A 26,783-nucleotide genomic window follows, 5' to 3' on the forward strand; every position below is an offset into this window, starting at 1 on the left:
TGCTTAGGTGCTGTTGCAGTCACCTTTAGTGGTACTTTCCCTAAGAATTCTTGTTTTCAATATGATTTTGGAGTTCAGGGAGATTATACTTACTGGAAGTGTTTTAAAAGGTAAAGATCTGACTTAGCAAAGAAGTAAAATACCTGTAACTCAAAAAGTGAGGCAGCCTAGAAAACAGGCAAGTTCTTCACACTCCAATGCATCCTTTAGCCAGCCCTCTCTTTTTCTAACAAACATCTCCTAATTTATATTGTCTCTACATGAGAAAATCTACAGGTTTTTTGTAATTTAGGACTTACTATATTAGCATTCTAACTATATGTGAAGCCACATGTTAAAAATTCTTTAGATGTGCTGTCCCCTAGCTGTCTTCAAACTTCCAGTAAATGTTTTTTCCAGTGAAACAAATATATTAATTTCCAGTAGTGAATATTTCGCTATACTACAGCCCATAGGTCCAAGCTGCTATACCCATATACACACTGTACTCCTGCCCTTTATAAAATAAGCTTTAATTATTTTTTAGCCCTTCTCTCAGTTAAAAAAAAAAACCCTCTTGAAAAATAATTTAAAGTTATGCTTATTGACTATTCTGGATTAACTACTCACTGATGTAACTGTCACTCCAGGGAGTTTCCCCCACCTTAAGTTCTTCCACTCTAGCCCAAGGCATACTACCATTCTCTCTCTCCTATTGACTGGAAAGAAAAAAAAATAAAAGGGTTGAGAAATACTCAAGGTTTTCTAAGGATAATAATCTTAGATAGAGAGGTGAAACCATTCTGTTGCTTGTTCTTTTTAAAATTGGGAAGAAAAGACAAAACTCTTGTTGATCCCATATCCTTCAGAGATGGCAGTGCCAACTCTAGTGTCTGGAACAGCAGCCAACTCAAATGTCATCTTTGCTTGTTTGAGTTTATACAACCAGTGGTTCCCAACACTGCATTAACTTTTCTTCATTGACTGTGTTGACAACAACATGGTCATGGTCATACTGTGCGCCTCCTGTAAAGAAAGATTTCAAAGACGGTAGATTAGCTTTGAAATAAGAGACGTGTACTCTAGGTTTCAGGGCAATTCTAGTAAGTGCCAGTGTAGACAGTTTCCCTTCTCCCCAAGGCACTGAAAAGACAAACGCCTTTTCATCACTGCCTGCTTTTGGAATTCATTTTGAAGCAAGGGAGGCTGCCTGCTCCTCTCCACCCCTTCAGTAATTCAGTACCTCAGCTTTGTCAACCTGGATGGGAAAGGAAGGAAACACTGTAGTACAGTCAGGTGTGGCTCCTTTAAGACTGTCACTTCTCAAAAGTCATGCTTGGCTGTTCAGTTTTCCCTCAACAGCTGTCAGTTGTCACTTTGCTCTAAGGATGATGTTTACACAATGAAGTAAATCCTGCTGCTAACAGACAATGTGAGCAGGACCACACCAGGGACAAGGTCTGGTACTCATTTACTCTTCACCATTATAATCCTGTGTTTGGAGCAGCTGCCAGACACATAATATCACCCAATGTTCAGCTGTTTCCACTGGCAAATACAACCCTTTCTTAGAGGGGCTTAATTTACTCAAGTGCTGCAATGTTCATGCATGTTGGAACATGTTCCCATAGAAGTGCACCAGTACTAATCTGACTTAAACTCTGATTCAAAGAAATGTATGACTACAACTGAAAGTGAGAACTTTTTTTCTCATATCTGGTACATACTGCAAAAGTGTAGGACATGTGCATTGCATACAGTACAACATGCCTACAACAGCAGGTAGTATCCCCACTGGAAGCAGCCATCTGAGCCATCAGAGCACCAGGCCACCCCTGCAGACACTGTCTTTCATTCTGCACCCCTATAGCCTCACCCTCCCCAAATGAGCAAAAGACAAGCCTGGCAGCTGAAAGCTTATGATGAATGTAGCAAGTGTAGACTCTAGCAGATCTACATAAAAAGGACATGGAACTGTTGGAACAAGTCCAGAGGAGGGCCACGAGGATGATCAGGGGATTGGAGCACCTCCCGTATGGAGACAGGCTGAGAAAGTTGGGGCTGTTCAGCCTGGAGAAGAGAAGGCTGCGTGGTTTAGTGTGGGGTGTCCCTGCCCATGGCAGGGGGGTTGGAACTAGATGATCTCAAGGTCCTTTCCAACCCTAACTATTCTATGATTCTATGATTCTATCTCAGCAAGAAATATACATGGGCAGGCACATTTAAGAACAGCTCTTCTGTACAAAGGAAATGCAATCTCAAGCACCTTAGCTGTTCTCTTTCTCAGGAATTTGGAGGAGGCTTCCTGGTGCCACTGTCCCAAACCAGAAAGGTCTCTGAGAAAGTTAACACCAACATGATTTGTCTCCTCAGGCAGTTACTAAAAAGCAGTGGGGACACACAGCAGAAACACTTGCGAAGTTCTTCAGAAAGAAGAGTTAAAAAAAAGGAATACCAGATCTAATAATCCCATGGGAAAGAAAACCTAACCAGGAGCTACAAAAAATAACACTACCTAAAGAGCTCAGTTATCACTGCAAGCACAGAAAGTATTTTTTAAGCAGTGTCTCATAGCATGTAAACATGTTATAAGGGAAGAGAGGGCATTTCTTTCAGTGGAAGAAGAGACTATTTACTTTGGTAGAGTGGTGCCCTGGACAAGGCTTTGTGCTGTGCCATGACATCTGCAAGGTTGCATTTGCTTGCTGAAGAATTCATTAATGCTCAATTTGTGGTCAAGAGCGGATCAGCAAGATTGGCAGAAACAGGTAATGTTCCTACTAGGCTTTCTCAAATAAAAGCTGAATGTACTTACTCTTTCATTTTTACCACACAGATTTGTTTTTTTTTTTAAACTAAGAGCGCATCTATACTTTCAGCACCAGATCATTGTGAGATTTTGCAATTATAAATGCAGAATGCGTAACTACTTTAAACATGATGAATTGAAGACAAGGCAGTGTAATTTCTTCTTGTTTGGTGCAACCCAGAACTGACTGTAGAAAAAGTTACGCAGAGTTATCCTGACTAAACACTCTCCCTTGAACTGGAGGCTTTTTGAGTTTATAATTAATTGCCACTAGCTTCTTATGGCAGTAAAGAGAATTAGTGTTTTGTGCCAGTGTTGTATTATGGTCAAACATTAGATAACCCTTTTCTGACAGTTCTGATAGTCCTGTCCTTTTTAGTTCTAAAGTGCTGGCTGTTGACTCCGGTATTTTCCTTTCATTTTTTTTCTTTTTTTCTTTCGTAATGGCTGTAATTAATGTCACAGCATCAATGCAAAATTCATTTTAAAACAGCTAGAAAAAATAAACAGCTATAGGAAATGATTATTCCCCCCACCTGAAAGAGTGAGAGTCATTTAAGAACATCTAGAACATGGGGCCTAAAAGAAAGCTGTTGAGGGACGTTTTACAAGGCCATGTAGTGATAGGACAAGGAGGAATGGATTTAAACTGACAGAGGGTCAATTGAGATTAGATATTAGGAAGAAGTTCTTCCTTGTGAGGACGGTGAGACACTGGCACAGATTGCCCAGAGAAGTTGTGGCTGCCCCATCCCCGGCAGTGTTCAAGGCCAGGTTTAACGGGGCTTTGAGCAACCTCGTCTACTGGAAGGTGTCCCTGCCCATGGCAGGGGGTTGAAACTGGATGATCTTTAAGGTCCCTTCAACCCAAACCATTCTACAATTCTATGATCTGATCATGCTAATTCTGCTAATCATTCAATTTGTTGCCTTTTCAGACTTTCTAGGAAACTATGAAACCAAAGTTTGGAAACAGTATCTAAGTGAATCAAATTGCTGCAACAAAAGTGACTATAAAAAACACATCAAGTAGGCACAGACCTGAGGCTGCTATGGCAGAATCTCATGGTTGCAATAAAGGTGCCGTCATTAATAACCAAATGAAAAAAACTTTTTCATCAAATCACATCAGTGTACAAGCCTGCATTTGCTTTCCTAATATCCTCTGGCTAATCCACCTACTATATAAGAAAATTTGCTCTATACAAATTATAGTTAATGAGAAGTTAGGGTTTTCTTGCTTCAGCATTTTCAATAATTATATTCATATCACTCAGTGCACCTAAAATTAACTGAGGATATCTACCGTGAGTGGACACTGGGAATACAAGATAAGCAAGTACTGTGAGTTACTAAACTCTCTGTAGGAAAAATGAAGTCCTAGGGCCTGTCTAATTCAGGAGGTCAGACAAGCTAATCGGGTCTTCTTTTGATTCCAGATTAAAGTAACTCTAACACCATCCTTAATTTATAGGCACGTTTAGTGCCTATCCCACTGTAAATACCATGTAATTAAGACACAATGTAATGAGATAACACATTTGCTTACCTTTGATATCTAAAACCAGTCTGGGTTTCATCTTGCTATAAATCCTGCCATCGGGATTAATATGCCAATATTGTTTGTCTTCATTCCGCTCAAATGACAGACCAAGTTTAGAGCCAGGAGTTATAAGATTTCCAACAATTGTCAAGCAGCAATCCTCTGCCATCTGTACCATCAGAAAGGCAACAGCAATTATTCAAAACAGCCTTACTTCTAGTATTCACTATTTTTTAATCAGATAGATGACAACAGGCAAGAACAGAATCTAGGAACTAGTTTCCCTAAAGGAATGTATTTTTGCCCCAAACTCAAGCCTACTTATTTTTCTTTTGTTCCTATAAGGCTGACACTCTTCACAACATAAGAACATTAAAATAACCATGGTGTGTCAGATCAGAAGGTACAATTAGCAGGTGCCTCTAGCAGTGGCCAGTAACAGATGTTATGGAAGATTACATTCACTCTGCTCTTGTATGCAGTACATTTCTGGCAATCTCTCCCAGTCTACAGCAATTTCCAGTCCAGAGACTTTTCCATGCACAGCTGGTACCTTTAATACTCAGATGGTTTCTGTCTCATACATGGATTTGTTAATCACTACCCACCGAGATCAAAGTAACTCTTTGAAACAAACACCCTTCTGTATCATCACCTTCTGTAGCAAGCAGTTCCATATCTTCACTACTACTATTAAAAAACCCCCCAACAACTGATAGGCAACTACAGGTTTTATGTGATGCTCTCCTCACTCCCCTTCTTCTACTCTCCTTCCCCTCCCTTACTTCAAGGGATGTCTTGTCCATGCTATGTCTGCATGACTTCAATCATATCATTCCTCAAACTGCCCCCTTTGTAGCCTAAAAAGTCCTAACTATTTTGTCTCTTCCTTGCATAGAAACCCTCCATCTCCTCTGCATATTCTTTTTTTGTTCTTTAATAATCCCTAGTCCTTTTGAGATAAAGGACATAACTGCACAGTAGCATATCACAAGGATATGTTCTTCTTTGTTCAGTATTCTTTTCCTAGCCATTTGTATAACTTGATTTCAAAACTCTGCAAACAGTTAAATTTATGGTTAAAAAAAGAACTGGCAAAAATCAAGTTTATTTGAAAAGAATATTAAGGCTATATTAGTAGTAAATTACAGTTAATTATTTATGTGAACAGTGATTTTTCAATAGATCACCATAAGCTGCCTTGTATCATCTGAAGGGACTTCAGTGGCAGATTGAGCAAACACTCATCTGCCGTTGTTGATATGGCCCCAAATTATTAAATAGACAGTTGTGAAAAAAGTAGCACTTCTTACTATCATAACCTAGAATTGAAGTAAGATGATTTAGTTCTGCAATTCTGAAATTCTCATCTGTATCTAAAGATGTTCTCTAGTAGGACTTAGAAGACTCAAAGTTTACACACCTGGTAGTTACACAATGGCCACTACTTCACTCATTTCCAAGAAACTTGTGAAGAGTGAGAAGACCTGATTTCAGACCTACTATTCATATTCATTTCTGACAAAATGGGCAGAATAACTTTCATATCCTGCTTACCAGTTATGCCACCTACCTAAAACAGCCCTTGCTTGAAACCTCAGGCATACCTCAAGTACCGCATACTCAGTCAGACGACCTAAGCTTACAGGAAGAAAGGCACAAGTTCTTCCAGTGACCTGTGTCTGCCTACATGCATGTACCTGCCCACTCATGAGCTTATTTTTAAAATGTTGTGAAAAACATTTTTTTGCATACAATACATTTACTGCCATTCAACAGGAAGATGGTGGAGCTCTGTAAGAGTCCACTCGTTTAAGATCAATGTTGCCAGCCTGCACTCCACACTAAGCTACCTGGTTGCTATACAGCATGAGCTGTGTATTTTCTGTGCACAGAAGAACTGCTTTATGTGAGACAGGGACAAAAAACCAAGAGCATGTTTTATTCAAAGCCACGTAATACCCACTATCTTGATAAATACTTTCACTGAAATGTTTGAGAGGCACTGTCAAGACAGAAGTCTTTTGTGTGCGATATTAAAGCTTTTAGCTTACTTTGCATCATTTCACTCTCTATATAAATCCCTTTTACTACTGCATGTGTTCTGTAAACATGTCCAAACAATTCCTTAGCTTATTAACAGTAAGATTCTTCCCTCCAGGATAGATGACATAATTATAAATGGCTCCTTTGAAGTTATACAATCCTATAGAAAAAGTTCACATGATTCTTTGCAGTCAAGCTGTTTAAGAGCATTAAAGTAACTTAATTTTCTTTGGCTGGCATCCCTACCTAAGACTGTACATGCTTAGACATTATGAACTGCACATACCTCTGCTCACCTCAATGACAATTCACACATGATTAGTTTTATGGACTGTGAGAAAAGTAGGACTTCATTTGGAAACTTGTACAAGGGAATGGAAAGCGATGAATTTGACAAATACATGGGTAACCAGACACAAATCCCCCAAAACCCAGAAGAATAGGATTGCATCTTTAAGAAGCAGAAGAGGATATAACCTGCATTACACTTATCGACCTACCACAAGGTATTTGTAATTCAAAGTACTATCAATAAGGGTCTATTAATGATAGCATCTTAACGATAAGCATTTTAAAAGGTCTTCCCTGCTTAGACACTTTTGTGATATGTTCACTGGCAGAAAGAGGGCATAAATGTGAAAGGAGCTCATGAAGAGCGAGACAATGATCTGCTGGTGTTGATGAGGCTGGTACTTATGAGGCTACTATTCTTCGAGGGAAAAGTACATCGTAACTAAAATCTCTCAAAACTTAAATTACATCAAAAAAGGTATCATACAACTAGTTTGTATCACCTGAAAAAGCCAGAGTTCAATTTAAAAAAAAAACCCAAACGAAACAAAACCAACCCTTTACAAAAAGATTATGTTACAGCTGAAAAAGAAATACAATAAATTAAGATGATACAATAGGAACTGAATCCAGAAACCCTTAGTGGGAAAGAGGGAAAGAGAAAATTCATTCTGAACTTGAACCTTACCCGGCACCTTATGAATCCATCCTGATAAACCCAGATTTGATCATCTGACCCTGTATCTTCTGCAACCTGTATTCTGAGAAGATTCAGATTGTCTAGATTTCCATCAGCTGACATGAATTTTCCTGTTTCTTTGTTTCGAAGCCTGAAGTACACACGTTTCTGTAGAAAACAACAGAAATCTTTAACCACAGTCTCAGCACAAAACACATCCTGCTCTGGTTAACTTCAAAGCAGTTACTGTTCAGTGAACCCCCCATGTCCCTCCTCCTTTCAGAAACCCTAACTTTTCTATTCTAGAATTTAATTCCAAAGTCCACAGATGTCTAGAATAAGCCAAGCTTTGAGAACTTGTCATTCTGCATGGAGATTTCTAGGCCTTGATATGCACCAAGATCAGCACGCAGTGGAAAGCTAAGAATTTTTAATTCAGAGCAGCACTAATGGCTCTCTGCTAACTTCTTGTATTGATGCTTTTAGCTTTCATCAAGGGTACATTTGTGCAATGCTGCTTATTTCCCTGGCAACAAGTATTATGCTGCAAGTTCATGCTGTGTCTTGTTACACATTAACATTTCTGTTTAGACAAGCTCTCAGCCAGAGCAGTCAAAATGCATTATTCTAACCCTGCTTAAGGCTATACAAAGACAACATTGACAGCAAGCAAATACATTTGGTTACAGGTACAAGTAATCTGTGAATTAGAAAAAGTTGCTTTCCCAATAAAATACAGCTCAGCAAGAACCTCGAATGTTAAAGCTTACAGGACTCTGCAGTACTGGACCAAATCACATGGTCCTCACTTACAGAACAAAATGAAATGGACACCACAAGTTTTGCATTAGATTTGCAAATTATTCTGCCAAGTAATAAGCAGGGAAGAGCCTTTCCCCCTAAATCAACACAAAAATCACTACTAATTGAAGTATCCAATTTTGTTGACCGATTTTCTTGTTGTTCTAAAAATAATGTAGATAATACAGTACTTGCCCGTAGCAAGTTTGGGTGCTAATTATAAAACAAAATAATTTATATATAGTAGTTATAATCACTATTTGTTAAAATAATTTAGCCAATCCTTATATGCTGTCATCTATATTTTGGTTTAAAGTATGCTTAATGAACAGTTTGAGCAGCAGAATTGCAAAGCCATGTAGCATAATCAAACAGTTTTTATTACAAGCAAAACTGTAGAGCAATTTCTTTACACAACTGCTATTGCTGAAGCTTGTAACACGCATCAAGACTGTAACCCTGCTTTCAGCTGTATAATATCCCCCTAACTCCATTACAAAATATAAATTAGTACTTGACAATCTCACGTCAGAGCCTACTCACCTGCAGTAAAGGTCTCAGAGAACCTATCTGACAAAAGCCACTCACTTTATACCAATCTGGAATTTCTTTCGGTGATAACAACATCTGACGCCCCCTGTAATTACTGTGCTCATAAATTACCCATCTGTAAGACAAAAAAATAAAATACAGAATGTTTTTACAGCTAAATCCTGCTTTGAAATCAATAAATGGGTTTCTAGAAATCTGTCCCACAAAGTAGTAGTGTTCAGCTTTGGAAAGCCAATGACCTTCTTTCTAATAGGTCTTCAAAAATAATAAAATCATGTCCTGACTGAAATCACCCGCATTAAGATGAGTACACTGGAGTCCACATTTTACAGTCCTGTTATTTAAATAATACAAGCTGAATGAAACAAAGCTTTTTCTTGCCTTAAAGGGGGAACCCAACTTTTAAATATGATCTGTTTTCAGCAGGTACTGTGACTCTTCAAGGAGCATGTATGTATAAGCTACACGTGTTGTATATGCTAGACTGCTGCGTGTGCAGAATCAGTAGTTCTGATATCTTAATTTGGACAGGCCTGACCCACATGGGAAAGAGCTATTAGGGATGCAGACTGCAATGAGCAAATATTGTAAATGCAACAGGGTGAAATTCCCTAGGGTATTCTGCTAAGAGGTTTTATTTCAGAACACCTTTCTTCTTTCCAAATACTGTAGGGGAGGGGACATGACACAGACAGAGACAAACAAAAAGCATATAGAAAACTTTCGTTTAGCATTTCCTAGCTAAACACAAACATATCCAGCCACGGTAACAATCACATGGAAAGCAACCTGTCAGAACCTGACTTCTGCTTCTCTACTATACTGGCACAGGCAGTGAATTACAACTAGACTTTGAAACAGGCTGCAATACAGTGCAATACGTTGAGTTTTCTCACCCTGATTTGCTGGGACTGTACAATAGCCATATGTCCATACCCAGAACACACACCTTAATATTTGTGCTTTTTCACAGCCTAATACACATCTATCCCCTGGTATGAAATTAGGAGAATCATAAACGAATGTCTCTTAGCAAAAGAAGAGAAGACGAAAAACCCCTCAATAAAGGAGGCACCAGGGGCAAGCACACTCGGAAATGTATATTTTGACACATATCAGCATCTGACACTGCTAAAATGAAATCAGAATTTTCTTATCATTCCAGTGACCGACCAGAAAAATCAACCTGTCATTGGACAGAAAATATACACAATTCATGACTCCATTACCTGGAATCATGGTAACTGTTATTGGCAAAGAAGTAACAATGTTTGACCTCATGTAATTTCATGTTATTGAAAGTGAGAAACAACTATATGGTGGTTACAGTGAAAGATACGAAATCTCAGTAGACTTGAGAGTACTGAACAGGTACCTTTTCCAATGACCCTTGTGTTTCAAACGTCAGTGTGCTAAAGAAACCCTTCAACCAGCTTACCCAGATCGGAAAAATTGTTTGCTCTACAGATCTGGTATTAGCTATCCACTGGAGGGCAGTCTTAAGCTGTCTGCAGAGTCTCTCTACCACACACCTTGAAATTTATCTCTTCAGAAGAGCACATTTAAATGCAAACAGTAACATGGATTTATCGTTAAACAAAGCAACACAAAAAAAAACCAAAAGAAAAAAAACGCAAGTCAGTTCTTCAAGTTAGAAAAAACTAAGCATAACAACTGGTGCAAGTACCTTGGAGCTAGAGATTAACAGGAAAAAAACATGAAAAGAGAAGTTTAACAGCTCTGTTGGAACACTGGAGGAAGACAGCACAGTAGCTTTCAAAATGCTTCCAGACAGTTTTTAAACTTCATCACAGCCTATTTTTTCACCTGATCTTCAGAAGTAAGTTTAGAGAACACAACTGCTTAAAACCAGCTAATGAATTTAACTGCTAGACTGACAACAGAGTCTGACCCAGGTTCTGAATTAAAAGGGATTATTACTAATGCCAAAAGGGGCCAGTCCTGATTGTACCACTGTGTCCGTAACATCAAGGTGAAAGGATGAACGTGAAGACTTACTATAAAATTTTGAACTTATGGCACAGATCAAATGGAATGATTTTTTTTTTTTTGTTTTGTTTTGGTTTTTTGTTTTGTTTGAGATCTAAAGCAGGAGCACAAAAGTTGGCTTTAAGGACACTGTGCGAGCTGGCTTTTATAATATGGCATTAGAGAGGACACCAGCTTCCTTGTAGGCTTTATTTAAATTCAGTTCAAGTTCTAGCACAGAGCACAAGTCGGTGATAACACGTTCTTGAAATGGGATGCAAAAAGGTTCTGTAAGAAGACGCTGTATTAAAGCACTCCACACATTATGATAATCAAATTTTATACTCCTTGGTTTGTAACACCTGTAATTTTTCAGTTGAGTAAATAACATCATTCCAAAGAATCAGAAAGTGATTTTAAACTTACATGCCACCAAGGACTTGAACTGAAGCTACTCGAGGACTGTATCCCAGGAACTGGAGATTTAAGATTTCCGTACTGAATTTGATTTTCTTTCCTTGGAACCCCGCCTTTTCAAAAAGAGCTATGCATGGTTCAGACAACTCCTGCAAAAGGAAGATGCGCACTTTTATAGTATGTTAGAACTCCACATGGTGACTGTGAACATCACTACTCCACACAGCCCTTTTATTTCAGAGGTTTCTTCTTGATTGTTTAAGGATAATGTTTTTGTTCTGCACGGGTTGTTTACAAGAAATAAAAAGAAGTAATAAAAAGCCCTTATACAAAACACACAAGGGATCTCCTTACATGGAACATAAAACTTCGTTATCTTAAGGCACACACAAATTTCTCTGGTTTTAATTCTGCATAATATCTTAAGTATGTTTTAAAATATGTTTTCATTAATGCCCTATCTGTCTTCCATTGCACTAAAGCCCAGTCATGAAGCAATTTTCATCTTCAGTCCTGAACATACAGTCAAATAATATTGATTTCTACAGCTTCAACTGATGACAGCCTTGTCAGCACTGCTTATCACTTACTGCTCTCATTTTTAACTCTTACAGTTGGTTACAGCAATATCAAACTTTGATTAGACAAAAGCTTCAAGATTCACACTTCTGAGGTGAAATTCAAGACAAACAAAAACTGTAACATCTGAATCCTCCAAACTGCTGTGGAGAGATGATTTTTCTCCCTCACTGTCAAAATGCTTCTTGTGTCAAAGGAATTCTGCCCACATGAAGCTCCCTGCGTCGCTCAATCCACCTTAAATGCCTTCTGGATAACAAACCTCAGACTTTTCTGTGTAGCAAGGTTATCTGCAGTGGACTGGAAATAACCTCTCACAATTAAAGCCTTCCTCTGGAAGCTGAGAGGCAAGCGTCTGAAATCCCTTGGGATAAAGTCAATTAATCCTGAGTGTCCTGGCATTACAGTTTATGCTTATAGATAGAAATGACCCTGCCACTCCCTTTCTTGCAAGTCTTCCAGCAACGACTGCGTAAAACAACCACCATAGGCAGAAGAGCTCCTTCCTGCTGGCATGTGTTCGGAATGCTTGAAACACATCAACTGGATCAGGAACGCCCGACATGATGCAAAGTCTCGACAGACTCCTATCTGGCCCCAGGCATGGAAACAGGCCCTCCAAGGCAGAGGTGGCTTTATAATGCACGGCAGCAGATATCCATGCTTCCATGCAACTCTGTTAGGCAAGACCTCCTGTCAACCTATTTCTAGACAGTGCTTAAGTTTCTCTTTAATCTTCCTTTAGATGCTTAAAGGCTCAGATGACAATGTTACATGAGCATCACCATCATCTCTGCAACAGTCCAGGTTATTGCACAGCAGCCGAGCTATGCTTCCTGATCACACACACACTGCTAGGCTGTAGGAAATGCCAGGAGAGGCTTTTCAGCTTACTCCAAACATCAGAGTACATTCATCCCCACCATGAAAGGTAAACACCAGTTAGACCTTCATGCGTCATCATGGGTCAAAAGCTCAGCAGGGACAGTTGCACCATGATGATGTTCTGGTGTCTCCCCCTCAGCCCTTTTACAGACCTGCACCTGTGCTCCGAGACATGGAACTAACTGGTCAGGCAGCAGCCTTTGAGCTACGTGCAATGCTTGGGAAATAATCTACTTACAAAGAAAACACACAGACAGCAAAGGAAATCCTCCAATTTTCTGCCACACCTTCCACTCTGGGCATTGTTTAGATTCAGCAGCAACACTGTTACATAAAATGTTCCACACTGAAAGAACTGCAACATCTGCTCACCAGTTTTCTTTCAGTACTTCCCATGTACTGCACTGTGAGAATCTGATGTTCCTGTGTATCTGCACTTAGTTATTTCACAGAGTTGTTCATTAAAAAGAAGTATTTTCAGCATGATCGTTCACACATAAACCACATTCACAGTTGTTTTTATAGTCTGTTCAGGAAAATGAATGTTTAGCAAATTCAAGAAGGAAAAATGCTATTCTCTATCTGCAGCACAATCATCTGAAGTATGCAAAGCAAGCACAAACATGCAAAGATACGGTAGTATAATAACACAAAAACCTTGAGCTTATGAATAAAAGCCCTTTTAACTTTCTGTTCCAAGTTTATCGAATATCCCTTTCATTTTCTTTTTTCATGGTCCCTTAGAAATCAATCCCTTCAAGGGGGAGTTAAACTACACTAGTATAGTAATGCTAAAACACTTATATTTAGTATTTTAGACATACCAAAATAACAAAGGTGCTTCTTGTATAGAAATGTCACAGAAAAATCACACGGGTAATTATGGGAGCGGCAGATGGTGGGGAGGAATTAAGATCTGCCAAAACCAGTCCCAAAATAAATCTGAGAGGGGACACCAGTACCTAACAAGTTTCAAGCTTTTGTAAAATTATGAATCATTTCCACCTAACTTCTTATTCTCTGTATTCTGGTTTGATAATAAACTGCTGAGCAAAGCAACCCATTATCCTCTTCTCCGCAGGTAGAAAGCCTCTGAAGAAGAAAGTAGCAGCACTTGACTGGCAAACAGATGCATCTCTGTGCTGTCTAAAGTGCGATGAATTGTAAGGCTAAAACAAGTTTCAGAAATTACAAGGACTCTGAGGCACAAAAATGGTATTTGGCTGTCTTAACATAACAGCCTATGTCACAAATAATACATCTTCCAAAAGATAGCTGATCATTCCAGCTTGAAACAAGCATTTCAGACCCAAGAACTAGACACTGACAGGTACAGAAGAGCCTGTTTTAGTTCATGGTGATCACCCACCAAGCTTGGCTAGAAATATTTCTATTGTTTTTAATAGGATCTGTCTACTAGATAGCCAGAGAGTTCAGAAGTCAGACATACCTGCTGCAGATGTTTGTTTACACTGTACATCAAAATGCTTCAGACACATGAAAGAGGATGACACACTTCAGTTCTCCTTCGTCAACTGCTACATCACTGACGAGTTACCAAAATTACAGTGGAGTGCAATGAAGTTGCCAGATTTAAAGAACAGAGTCAACAGTGTACTCCTCCTTTTTTAAAATTAGTATCATCTATTCTTATTGACATAAGTTCCTGGATTCCTGATGCCATTTTGCTAGGAATTACTTTCATCTTAAAATACTCTTGCAGATTCCATCAGAACCAATCATAATGATTGGCTATAGGCTTGAGCAAACTCATTCCTTGCCATTGATGAGTTACAAAATATGTAAATGTTGTTTAGTTTGTATCCACCACACATAACAACACTGTCTGATTTTGCCAAATGGCATTGGGTGTTGCTTTATCTAGAAGGGTACATTATTTCATGATTACTCAAATTGCATTCCCCTGATTATAGCAATAGTGTTTTATAATTACATGTATTTCATGCAAAGTTGCTTAGTTAAGTCTGTTTTTTTAATACGCATAAAACCCAAGGGCTGCAGTACAAAGGTTTCTTCACACTGTTCTACTGACATTTCTCAACCCACTGTAAGTGGTCTCTCCTACTGGAAAATTAAGGCCTGACACATCCTTGACTCTTTTTACAGAAAATCCCAGGCAGCTTTTTCATAAAAACAGCACAGACATCAAAAAAAACTTGGCTGCAGCTAGGACATTTAAATGCCACTACATATAAAAAATAAATAAATAAAAATACTCCTGTTGTTGGTGTGTCCCTCACATTTTTACTGCTGAAAAAAATGGGGAGGTCAGAGTCACCAGTGTACCAATCTTTACTTTACAGTATTTCTAATAGTTTTACTTACAATATTTATAATATGTAAAGATTTTAGAACTGCTTGGGGTGAAAAACCCATTGCCGTCAGATCAGGATAGATTCCTTCTTCTAACACATACTGGTTACCAGAGAATTCTTCCTGGTCATACACTATGCAGCTGCAGAAAGAAGGAGAAGAAATGGCCTCTTAAGAATTCTGTGCAAGTTAAAATGAAGCTGTGTTTCTCACTCTTTAGAAAGAGCTACTGGCAGAAAGATTATTTACAATGTTTTGACCTGACAGGCTGAAGACTGATGTGTGAACTGCAAAGCATTTTTCTCTGTAAGTCCACATATGTGAAATCACTTCAGGTGTTAGAAAGCTGGCTGCTTTTTTAAAACTTTTACTGTTTAAGGGATTTTGCAATATTTATTCAATGTAACTTACCTGCCACCTAGTATTTTTGAAGACTTCACAGCAAATGAATCAATACATCTTGTATTTTTTTCAAATATTTGGCAGTTACCCTTGAATTCAGGCTCTGAAAATAACTGGACCTTTAAAAAGTTATAAACATATTTAAAAACAATTAATTATTCAATCTTCAGTAACACACCTCTACCATTACTTTTACAATTAGATTAAAACCTACTTAAAACACCCAGACTTCCTTAGCTACATGTATTTTTTTTTTTTACCTCTTCCGTGTCACAATCCTTGTTCAAGACAGCAAGGCAACAATACCAAAAATTACTTTTGGCTGTGTATCACTCAGCAACATACAAAGTAGTTAAAATAACACTAATGAAGATAGTTCCCCGGACTATCTGATGGAGAAGGTTTTTAAATTCCCACAGAATGGCCAGAACTGGCACATCTTTATTAAAGGGCCATAAACAGTTTTGGTTTAGATTATTAATCCATTTAATCTCCAAAATACATACTCTTCCAACTAAATGAAAACTGTCTGTCTCAACACAAATGGGGCATAATCTTGGCAAAGTACTCAGACAGCACGCTAACAGGCATGGTAAATATTCCCAGGGTAGATGGGCTTTATGTGCCTGTTATGGCTATACAGTCACATCAGTTGTTCTTTCTTTGCTTGGAGGATAAGAGAGGATACGTCACCCACAGTCTTTTGTCCTTGTTAAAAAAAGAAAGAAACAATATTTCTAAGCGGCAAACCTGCTAATTTAGTTAGAGGATAATTAACCCTGATCGCACAGAAGTCATGCACATTATCACATGCCTACCAGCTTTATTCACTCTTAACAGAGATACAAGTGTGGGCATGCACAGTGTTCTCCAAAGAGGAACATGCTGACGGGCGATGCAGTCTATTGGCTGCAAGCCATTACTTCTTTGTTTCCTCAGGATAAGGTCTTAGTAGACACATAATATATAGATGCAAATAATTTTTCATGCACATAGCTGAGAATAAACAGCCTTGAGATTTTTATTCCCTGTAGTTTATGCACTATCCCTATGCAGGAGATTCCAGTGAGGCATGCTACTAATAAAGAATGCAAAATGGAACAGATAAGACTTTTCTCCCTAGTTCTTAATTCCATGAGATACTCACCATTTTGACTGAATTGAAAATAAAAGTATCTTTGTGCAGAGACAAACATGAAAAGGTTCAGAATTATCAAAGTATGAAAAAAGGTGCCCATTGGCCTCACTGTCAAAAATATGTATTAGTAGTTGCATATAGGACACAGTCCAACATAAAAATACATTAACTCACTGAACAATTTCTCCCAGTCATTTCCTTCTCTTAACTATCGATAAAGATGGCATTAACTTTCAAGTGTAACTCAGCAGTATTTAAGAGTGAACAAGATTCCCATATAGTGCAATCACCATTAGCAGAATTGCTAATCAAAGAACTAGATCCAAAAGGGTTTAAGTCACAACAGTACCATGAACAACACCTAACTTGTAGAGCACTTGCCTCAGCAACTACTTGCACCTCTGCATGGACAGCTGAGAGCTCCAGCTCCTCAGAACAATCACTGATATACCAAAACAGCTCACTTGCTAAACCAAAACATTGCCTGTGCCCTGAGAAAGTTCTGGTGGCAGCTGTGTATTAAATCCCACCTTCCTTGGGCCTTAATGTGCCTTACTCGAGAGGTCTGCAAAGCTGCCTTCCTTCACCTGCAGTTCTTACTCTTTGTCTGCTTGTCAATCATCTATGCAAATAGCTGGATGTTACACTAGACAAAAAGCCATTTCTTTATTTATATATGTTACAGACCTACACAGTACTTTTCATGACCTTGGAGAAGTATCTTACCTTGACTTTACCTCTTTCATTTCCAGCAATATCCTGCAGATGTTTGGAGGAAGAAAAAAAATTTTTTAAACAGTAATAAAATAACAAACACATAAAAGATTACTATTATTAAAGAATGTAAATAAACTGAATTTGATAGAAAAAGTGTAGCTCTAAACACTTCAGAGAAACTTGCAAAACAAGTATAAAATTAATTCCTTACCGTAATGATAGGTTGAACTGAAGATATCTTGCAATTCTTTCCCCCCCATGCCTCAATGCTGGGATATAGCCCTTTAGCCAGTATATACTGCTCCCCTGTGAACTCGGGATTCTCATAAGCCACCCACCTAAGACAGACAGAAGAGGGTGATGGGTAGAAGTTGCAGTACTTTTCCAAAATACAGGTGTGTATAATCATTATTGTCTTAATGTAAGAACAAATAAAAAATTTCTCCCCTCATGTGTCAACTGTGATTTTATTAAAACCATAAACAAACAAGTGTATCTGATACTCCAAAACCCATGTAAATTTCACTTCCTTACACCCTATGTCAATATGAATTAGCTAAAAGCAGACCACAAATTCAAATACATCATCTGCTGGATTTCCTAAAAGCTGACTCCAGTAAGAACATTCTGAGATGTTTCACAATTCCATTATTTTAGCTAGCTTAAGACCTTCTCTGGAAAAACAGAACACATTTTTTTCAGATAAAACTAATTTTCAGAGTCATCTGGGCAGTAAAGATAGGAATACTGATTTTTAATGTTGCCAGTTCAGCTGCAAGCAAGCGTCAATCCCAACAGAAAGCTGAGCTGAAACAACAGACATATATGCTAATGAGAGCAGGCTGTTCCCTGCCAGGAATCACAGATATCAGGCAGGAAGAACATCTCTGAAAGTTAAGCATTAAAACCATCACAAATTTGATCAGATTAATGTGTTTAAATTCAAAACTATTATTATAACTAGGCAGTCACATCTCATGCCTGACACTGGCCACAAACTCAGAATTCTGCATCAAGTCCGTAACTTCTGTCCCAGTCAGAATACACCTTTTTGAAAGACACTGAACTTTTGAGATACACACTTAAGAGTGTATTAGAAAAACAACCAAATTACTATGTATCTCTCTCCAATGTTCAGTTACCCCTGCAGTGCTTTGTTTCTAGCCTCAACTATCTGCTATCAGGTAGTCTTGCTATGCATCCATTCAATAAACCTTCTATTACGGCATTCTTCTAACCCTGGCTCCATACTGAAGTCCAAGATAAAGCATTCCCACATCAGCACTACCTTTGGTTTTGTGATAACCTACATAACTTCTGTCTGTTGCCTTTCACCATTAGACTTCCCAAACTTTCCCATAATCATATTCTGGCTCTTTTTTAAACTCATCCTTTTATCTTTTTTTTTTTGTTGTTTATTTGTTTCTTTTTCAGTGCCAATATTAGAACTGGCCACAGTAACAGCTGAGTTTCATTCATGTTTATGCAGGCATATATATGCATAACCGTAATTCCTGGTTATGCAGGAACCATGCAACATTTTGCTGGTTCCTGGTTCTACAATATAATCTTTTACTCATCGTCAACCCACTTTCATTTTTATCCAAAGCATTGCATAATAAGTGTATGCTAGGCTATGCCAAAACCCACTTTCAGTGCAATCTTCTCACAAAGTTCCAACACTAACCAAAAAAAAAAAATCGTATCATAAAGCAGTAAAATGATATGGAACTTGTAATTTGCAGTGGAGGCTAACCCTCACCATCTAAATTCACCATAAAATGATCTACACGTGTCAAGTAACTGGATTTTATTAAGCTGCAGTTTTATTCTAAGAACAAATGCCAGAGTCTCTGCAGATACAAGAAGTAGGATAACTTCAAACTGAAATAAAGCTGCATCAACATGTATGTGCTGAGAGTACGAAGTTTGTATTAGTTGCCCATGGCAAACAATCATACAGTGATTCACATTTATCACTATTCACATCTCTTGGTTTGCCTCAGATATAATCAATTATTCTAACTTGTTATGCACTAATTACTTAAGACATGTTCCAAGGCACATTTCAAAATCACCTCATAGTAATTCATCAAAGAGACATCGGTATGTACAATAAATTGAGCAGACAGTTCAAATGTCTCAGGTGTGTCTATACCTGTATGCCACATATACCAAAAGCTGTGAAAATGAGGTTTCCTTAGCCAGCTTCTTCAGCAGATGTTCATTAGATTTTTCAATGTGCAAATGCCAAGGTACAACTACAGTGCATGACAATTTCACCTGATTGACATCTATGTAAAAAAGTTTTTCTGATAGTAAGTGAATGACAAAACATTCCAGGTGCCTCCTAAGAATCTGTCAACTGCAGTTATTTCATTTCCCCCATCTAAAAAGAAACCTGAATACAGAAGTAACCAAGGTATCTCACACACACATGGGATTTAAATAAGCAAGTCAGCCCATGCAGTTTCTGGTGTCAAGGCTTATTGGTGAAATACTTGTGCTTTTCTACTTCATTCAGAAGCCCACACAAGCTGCTGAGAGTAGTAACAACATCAAGGACAGGCAGCTTAATTCAGTACCAGCTAAACCTGTCAAACATCAAGTGCTCCTAGGAAGGAGCACTGCCTGAATCCAGCTTCTGACTTAAGAGAAAGGCCTGGAGAGCAAGACATCACCTCCGTATCTGAGCAAGAGAGTCACATCCCAGTTGCCAGGCATCACAAAAACTGGAGTACTGCTCTGCAGCATGGCAACAACAACCCTGCCCTACAGGGAACAAGTTCTCCTAGCACAACACTTTTTGTAACCCCCAGCCCTACAAATTGTCTTAGCCTGAGATACAGCCTCATCCCATGCTGCTGGCAGGGTGGTGCTGGAGACCTTCACTTCTCTACACCATCCATGCCCCTGGAACCAAAGATGTAAAGAAAAGCGTTGTTTATATATTGTTGGCACTACTACATGCACAGTGTCTTTCCCCAGAACTTTCCACATATGATGTCTAGGAAGCATGGGTCCAAGGAGGGTCTGGAAGATCAGCCAAGAACAGAACACAGACAAAGATAACTTGCCAAAAAAAATCAGCTCTGCTCATGGTTAGCCCAGGATTCATTTTACCTAACTTCATCTTTTAAAACACTAGCCATTTCTTATCATATACATTCTTTCTAACATCAGCTGCAAGGAGTAATCCCCATTTTTGAGCTGCTCAGACTCATTTTAAGATAGGACAGATTACTCAAGTCCTGGAAGGACCATTCTCAGCTAAGGAAGAAATGACAACACCTTCATTAAACTAAATGGCATAGTTGTAAAAAGAAAGTTTCCAGGCACAGAACACTCCTTCAGGTCTGAAATACAATCCACCATCTTTAAAGCTTAAATACTATATGGAGACAATGAGTTTAAATTGGCATAAATATGCTAATCAAATAGACCATAGGGGCCAGGAAGTGAACTGGAACTTTCAGATTCGTAGCATGATTAACAGAGAGGATGAGGTAGCAAAATTCTGTTATAGCAAAGACAGCAAACAGGTTCTTTATCATACCCCTTTGTGCTTGTGATTCCCAGTTGCTCAGGGATCGCAGATTTTAATTTCAAGACTCCTTGAAAGGTTTTTTGAATGTCAGTTCAGAGATAGAGGAAGTGGAAGCTTTGTTTGAGATGTTCTCCCATGGGGTAACTTGCCCGTGGGTTTTTGCCTTTCTCAGCTCCAGTGGAAGTTTAGTTCTCGTACCTCATGTCGTCTTAGTTTCACCTATGTTACCTTCCAAGCACATCTAGATTAAATTTACTACATTCTGGCTCCTGTATACGAACTACTCATCACCTTGTAATTTCCTTAATATCACTATCCAGAGGTACACAAGAAGGAGCCAAACCTGCACTGTGGACTAACTACTTGAAAACTAGGGGAAAACCAGCCTGATTACAGGTCCACAGTAAAACAAACGCCTACATAAAAAAACCACCAGGAAAAAAAAACCCCAAATCTGGAAATGTTCTTCCACCAAGTTCAGAAGGATCAACTAAAAGACAAGGGGTTTTCAGTATTTTTGGCAAATGTTTGGTGTGTTTATGAATACCAAAAAGGCACATTTCAAACATTCCTGTGATTTTGATCACTATTCAATGTAACCTTGAAGAGTTTTTATGCAGACAGGAAATCAAAATTGCACAACAGTTGATTCTAGTACTTGCTTAAACTTGTAAAGGGTGTTACCTGTTGCTAGCAAATATTTCCATTTCCCGCCACTTAAAATTCTGCCAATTTGGACGTAAAGATCAAACCCTACTTAAATGAAGAAAGGCCTTTCCTATTTTCAGGCAGTCTGGATTGCTTTCTCCTGCCCCAACGGCAGAAGAATAAAACATCCTGGATCTTATGCTTGGCCAGTCTCTGAAGAATGCTCAAGAACAAAAAATTCCCATTTTTGAAGAAGTAAATGCTCATCATTTTAGGGTAATTTGGGGGGGAGTCTCTTTACAATGGATTTAGCAAAGACATGAAAATACTGCTTGGAAACATTCTTCAGAAACAGGATAGCTGAAAAAAAAAAAAAATAAATTTGATGGAGCTAGCACTCAATTACCCCAAAATGGAATATTCACTTCCCAAATGCAAAGCTGGGCTGTCCTCAGCATACAGCTTAGAGATGCAGTTTAGCTTAGAGCTTATTCAGTAGTATCTGTGCACTGCAGTATCAGCCTTTCTTTGGCATACCCTTTAAATTACAGAGCAATTAAATTAATTTTGGGGGAAATGCAGATCATCTGTTATCTGTCTGCCATAACAGCTTATCCCAGATAAGCCTGTAGTTAAAAAGTTACTATGACAGATTCAGGTCTTCTTACATTATTTGACTTTATTTTTTACAATGAGGTATGATACGAGAAAGGTTCCCTTGAAATATTCTGACAAGCTTTTACTCAGTCCGTCACAGTTCACTATGACATCATCTACACTACAGTCTAAACAACTCAGGAAATTGCTCAATGGATTATTCATTGCTTGGTGACTGATTTCTTGGAAGGAAAGATATAGAAATTTTGTACCTGAACAGTTGCTTAAGATTTAAAATAAAGCACCATGTTACGAAGCATGACTTAACACGAATCATTCAACCTTTCTGATACAATAGCATTTAGAAAGACCACCACCACAAAATCTCCAAACACTCACAACCTCTTTGGAAACAAAAGGGTCACACAAGACTGTTCAGAGCTGAGTGCTAGTCACCTGCTACAAACAATGCACCTAAGTTTTTAAAAAGCTAACTGCTACAAATGACATCTGACTGACTGCAAGGTGAGATTACAGGTGCAGTAGCAGAGTCTGTTGGGACAATTTTTGTTTGTAATGACTTCTAGCCACCTTTACCATGAGAATATGAGAGCCACATTTAATTACTAGAATACTGAGACCGAAGCATGATTCCTATCTTAGCTGTAACTGACACATGTACTAGAACTACACAAAGGGCATGATAGGTAACCCACAACCAATTTTCACTTCTGAAGGGTTGTTTCCCCAGCCTTCAGAGGTGACTCTTTCTCATGAATCTCCCTTGCATATTACAGAAAACAAAATGGCACAGTGGCTTCAAAGATCACCATGCAGAAAAAAACCCTGCTGTCATATACAACTTAAAAAGCATTCATCTGAAATGCACTGAGCTTGACTCTGCAATCTTTACCCTGACAAAACTTGCAGAGCTTTCGCACAGGTAAACACACAGAAAGATTCAAGGTGTGGCTGCGTATGCTTTCAGCAAGTCACCTGCATACCAGGCAAGGAGAGAGACTGTACATCTCATATTCTTTTAGTTCTACTACTTCAAGTAATTCTGTGTATTTGGAGACATGATTGCTAACGCTTGTTTCTATTTCGAAAATACTTTGATGCAGTCTGCAAGGCTGTGAAACTCAATCTACAATTGATGTACTGAACAAATCAAACAGCAAAGTCTATCAACTTATCTACTGCATCTGATAACACGTGTGGCAGAGGGTAGGAGTTGTTAATGACCACACCAACGCGAAGTTTTGGGAATCACCGTGTTAAAAAAAAAAAGTGAACAAAACAACGGCATGGTACTAAAAGACTGTTAACCTATAGGATTCACTGCAAAACCACTGTTATGTTTCAGAACAGTTAAAGTCTCCTTAATATCAAAATGCATTAGTGAGCACGGCAAGAGTTATCTCCATTTTAAACATAACTGAAATAAAGAGCAAGGAATTTGCCTCTGACCAAACACAAGATGACCAGAAATTAAGTTTTAAAACTGGAAATGAGTTCCATAGCAATTTTGCTGTTGAAATGATTTCAAAAAACACAGCCACAAGAACAAGCTATTTCTACCTCTCTGGCGAAATGTCATCTCATACTTTTAGTACTTTGTGTATCAGTAAGTTAACATCTCCTGGCACCATCTGATCCTTACAATGAAAAAGAAAACTGATTTTCCATACATATTCACAAAAACTTTACTTTTCACATTCTGCAGTCAAGGGCAGAAAATCCTATCTGAAGACTCCACACAGACATTAGAAGTCAAAAGTGCTGAGAAACATCTGAAAATACTATCAAAATCTAAAAAGAATAGCACATTTAAAATTAAACAGCAATTAAAAATATCACTTACACGCCACTTAGCACATTTATAGATTGTGTCCTCAGCCCATATCCAGTGTCTTTCAAATTGGAAATAATTCCTAACACATTAATATTGGCACCCTTTGATCCAAAGTCTTTTTCACTGTACATTATCATATGGGAGTTTGTGAAGTTCTGCTAAAACAAAGAGAAGCATCATAAGGAAAATGCAACATGACATCTCAGTGCACTCAGGATATGTCTACTACACGTTCTTGGAACTCACGCCAACAATTGGTCGCAGTGACTGCAACTGTTCATCATAGCCACCCCAGTCTGTCCAATCCCGATATGCTCCTTCTTCCAGCAAGTACTGATGGCCTTCAAATCCAGGCTTCTCATAAGCAACCCAACTAAACAACAACAACAACAGAGTCTGTGTGTGAAAACGGAGAACTGCTGCTCTGCATCATTATGGAACAGATACAGATTTCCAAATTTAACTCTGGCATACATCTAACCCCCAAAAACTAGGAAAACAGAGAAAATAAACGTGTACAGAATTTGCCCACTGCAGTTTCCAGCCTATGAGCTTACTACTTCAGCTGAAGGAGAAATATTACTTTTGTTTTCCCACTTACACTCCTCCCAGTACTTTCATAGATCCCACCGATGGAAGCTGAAGTCTTGTCTTCTCTTCTGATTCCTTGTCATCAAGCATAATGATCTCCGATTCTATTTCCACATGTCTCCCTTTAAAGAAAGGCTTCTCATAAACAATTACCTGTACAGGAAATGAAGTAAAAGAAAAGTTGCAGAGAGCACGATAAATTCTGATGACTGTTTCTTTTGTGCACAGAGAATGAGAAGGCAAGATTATGAAATTCATTAGTGGGATCTTTCTACTCTGTTCAAGAGGTCTTAGAGATGCAACATGAGGGTCTGTCTGAATGTTCGTTACCCGTCTGCATTATCCAGATAGCTATTAATACTGCCATCTACGTATGCTGTGGATGCATAAATGTGTCAGAAATTGCAGTTTCATGGTGTGGTCACATACAGTAGGACCAAGCACCAGTAGCTCGTACATGGTCAAGATGCATTTATCTACCCATACGTTCATGTGCTATAAAATACCTTTGGACAATCAAACGAATACTGGCTTTTACCTTTGGCTCTCCACTGAATTCAACTTTGCGAGCACCCTGTTTAAAAAATAGAAGAAAGAAGAAAATAAGTTGCCTATACTTACTTAAACAACTTATAGGCAACTATTGAGTCATCAACTCTTCACAAAATGATAGAATTAAAGAGAAACCTTCCTTGAAAAACACAAGTGAAAATAAGAAGGCAGATTAAAAGCAGAAATGGATCCAATCAAATGTTAAAAGTTCAAGAATTTAAATCAAACATTTTTAGTCTATAAAAGAGTTTTATTTTGTGAGTCCTGAAAAATCTAACTACTTAACACATTATTTCTAGCACACAAATATAGGTCATGTGACTTCCAAGTAACAACAGTATTTTACCATTTTCAAGGGTCTCATGGACCTGATGTAGGCTTCCTTCTTCTCCCAGAATGCTAAATTAGGGTATTCACCAGGCTCCAACATTAAAGGGACTCCCTGGAAACCAGGTTCTTCATAAATTAGCCATCTAAAGAGAGGGATGTGGGGAGGTGGGGAAAGGGTGTTGAGAAAAGCAAAAGATAAAAACCCCAGAACATTTCTGAACAGTAAAAGACAAGATTATGTGCTTACTTTAGGAAAGACATTCTTGTACCCTTAATAAAATGTTATTTCTTTACCATCGAAATTGCCAGCTACAACCTGGTACATTGGCAAACTTCTGTGCCTGTGCAGGAAGCACCAATAATGCATGTGCTTCGTTTCAACAGGCTAAAAAACCCCCACATCAATATAATGAACACAGTTAGGAATTTGCCTGTCATCTCTGAAGGCAACCCAAGTTTTAGACTGAAATGTCAAGGTTACTCTCTATTATTTTTATAATAGTTTTAAAATATGCAGAATCAACTTTCAAGAACTTGAAAGACCTTGTATTATTTAGTAGTATGTAGAAAAACCTTACAATTTGCTAGCAATCTACTTCCTCATGGTTTGTATCTGCTAATAAATCTGCTTAGAAAGACAAAACTTTCAAAGTTCCTGATGGGAACAGCAACAGTGCTTTTAAAGCTCTTTCAATAAAAGCTTAGCCAGTAATCACTTACTGGAAACAAACATGCTGCTGATCTCTGGACTGAACACATTACCATCCTTACGCAATTAAATTTACTGATCTCTCAGCAGTGCAGCATGGTATAAAACACATACTAAATAGCAACACTTTATGCAGCCAATCCTTTAATCATGTAAGGATCATAATGTATAAATGTGGTGATACCAGAAAGATGTTAAAATAATCCATCACTCTATTGTGCTTAAAAGGCAGATTCCAAGCTGATGTAAACCAGCGCAAGTTGGTACCAGTTTCATTGCAAACATACTGTTCCAAGAAACAAACACGGAGTTTTAGCTTTACTGCTACCTATAGTAAATGTTTGATATATTTTATATCCGGTAGTGGCACTGCTCAGTAAACCTTCAACTTATGGCCAGTCACAAGTGGTGTTCACCAGGGCTTAGTACTGAGGCCAGTTCTGTTTAATAACTTTATAAATGATCTGGTCAAGGGGATTGAGCGCACTCTCACTCAGTTTGCAGAAAATACTGAGTTGGGTGGAAGCGTTGATCTGGCTGAGGGTAGGAAGGCTCTGCAGAGGGATGTGGGCAGGCTGGAGTGATCAGCTGAGGCCAACTCCTTGAGGTTCAACAAGGCAAAGTGTCGGGTCCTGCACTTGGGCCACAACAACTCCCTGCAGTGCTCCAGGACTGGGAAAGAGTGGCTGGAAAGCTGCTTGGCAGAAAAGGACCTGGCGCTGTTGGTCAACAGCAGGCTGAACATGAGCCAACTTGTGCCCAGGTGGCCAAGAAGGCCAACAGCATCATGGCC

The 26,783-nt window shown here is 38.5% G+C and overlaps 1 protein-coding gene across 1 annotated transcript in view; it reads right to left on the reverse strand.

Annotated features, from left to right (window-relative positions):
• Nucleotides 1-916: 916 nt before the first annotated feature.
• CRYBG1 (crystallin beta-gamma domain containing 1) overlaps nt 917-26,783 on the reverse strand; it is a gene marked incomplete at both ends in the record, with an annotated part of 64,540 nt that continues 38,673 nt past the window's right edge. Inside the window, 14 exons of the mRNA XM_080615323.1 lie at nt 917-1,005; nt 4,338-4,500; nt 7,357-7,515; nt 8,692-8,815; nt 11,116-11,255; nt 14,917-15,046; nt 15,316-15,425; nt 17,171-17,203; nt 17,373-17,499; nt 23,818-23,963; nt 24,055-24,181; nt 24,410-24,552; nt 24,938-24,973; nt 25,298-25,424. Of these exons, the coding sequence (XP_080471449.1) occupies nt 917-1,005; nt 4,338-4,500; nt 7,357-7,515; nt 8,692-8,815; nt 11,116-11,255; nt 14,917-15,046; nt 15,316-15,425; nt 17,171-17,203; nt 17,373-17,499; nt 23,818-23,963; nt 24,055-24,181; nt 24,410-24,552; nt 24,938-24,973; nt 25,298-25,424 (1,654 nt within the window). The remainder of the gene's footprint in view (nt 1,006-4,337; nt 4,501-7,356; nt 7,516-8,691; nt 8,816-11,115; nt 11,256-14,916; nt 15,047-15,315; nt 15,426-17,170; nt 17,204-17,372; nt 17,500-23,817; nt 23,964-24,054; nt 24,182-24,409; nt 24,553-24,937; nt 24,974-25,297; nt 25,425-26,783) is intronic.

This window comes from Psittacula echo (assembly GCF_963264785.1).
Source record: "Psittacula echo genome assembly, chromosome: 4".
Classification (NCBI taxonomy): Eukaryota; Metazoa; Chordata; class Aves; order Psittaciformes; family Psittacidae; genus Psittacula; species Psittacula echo.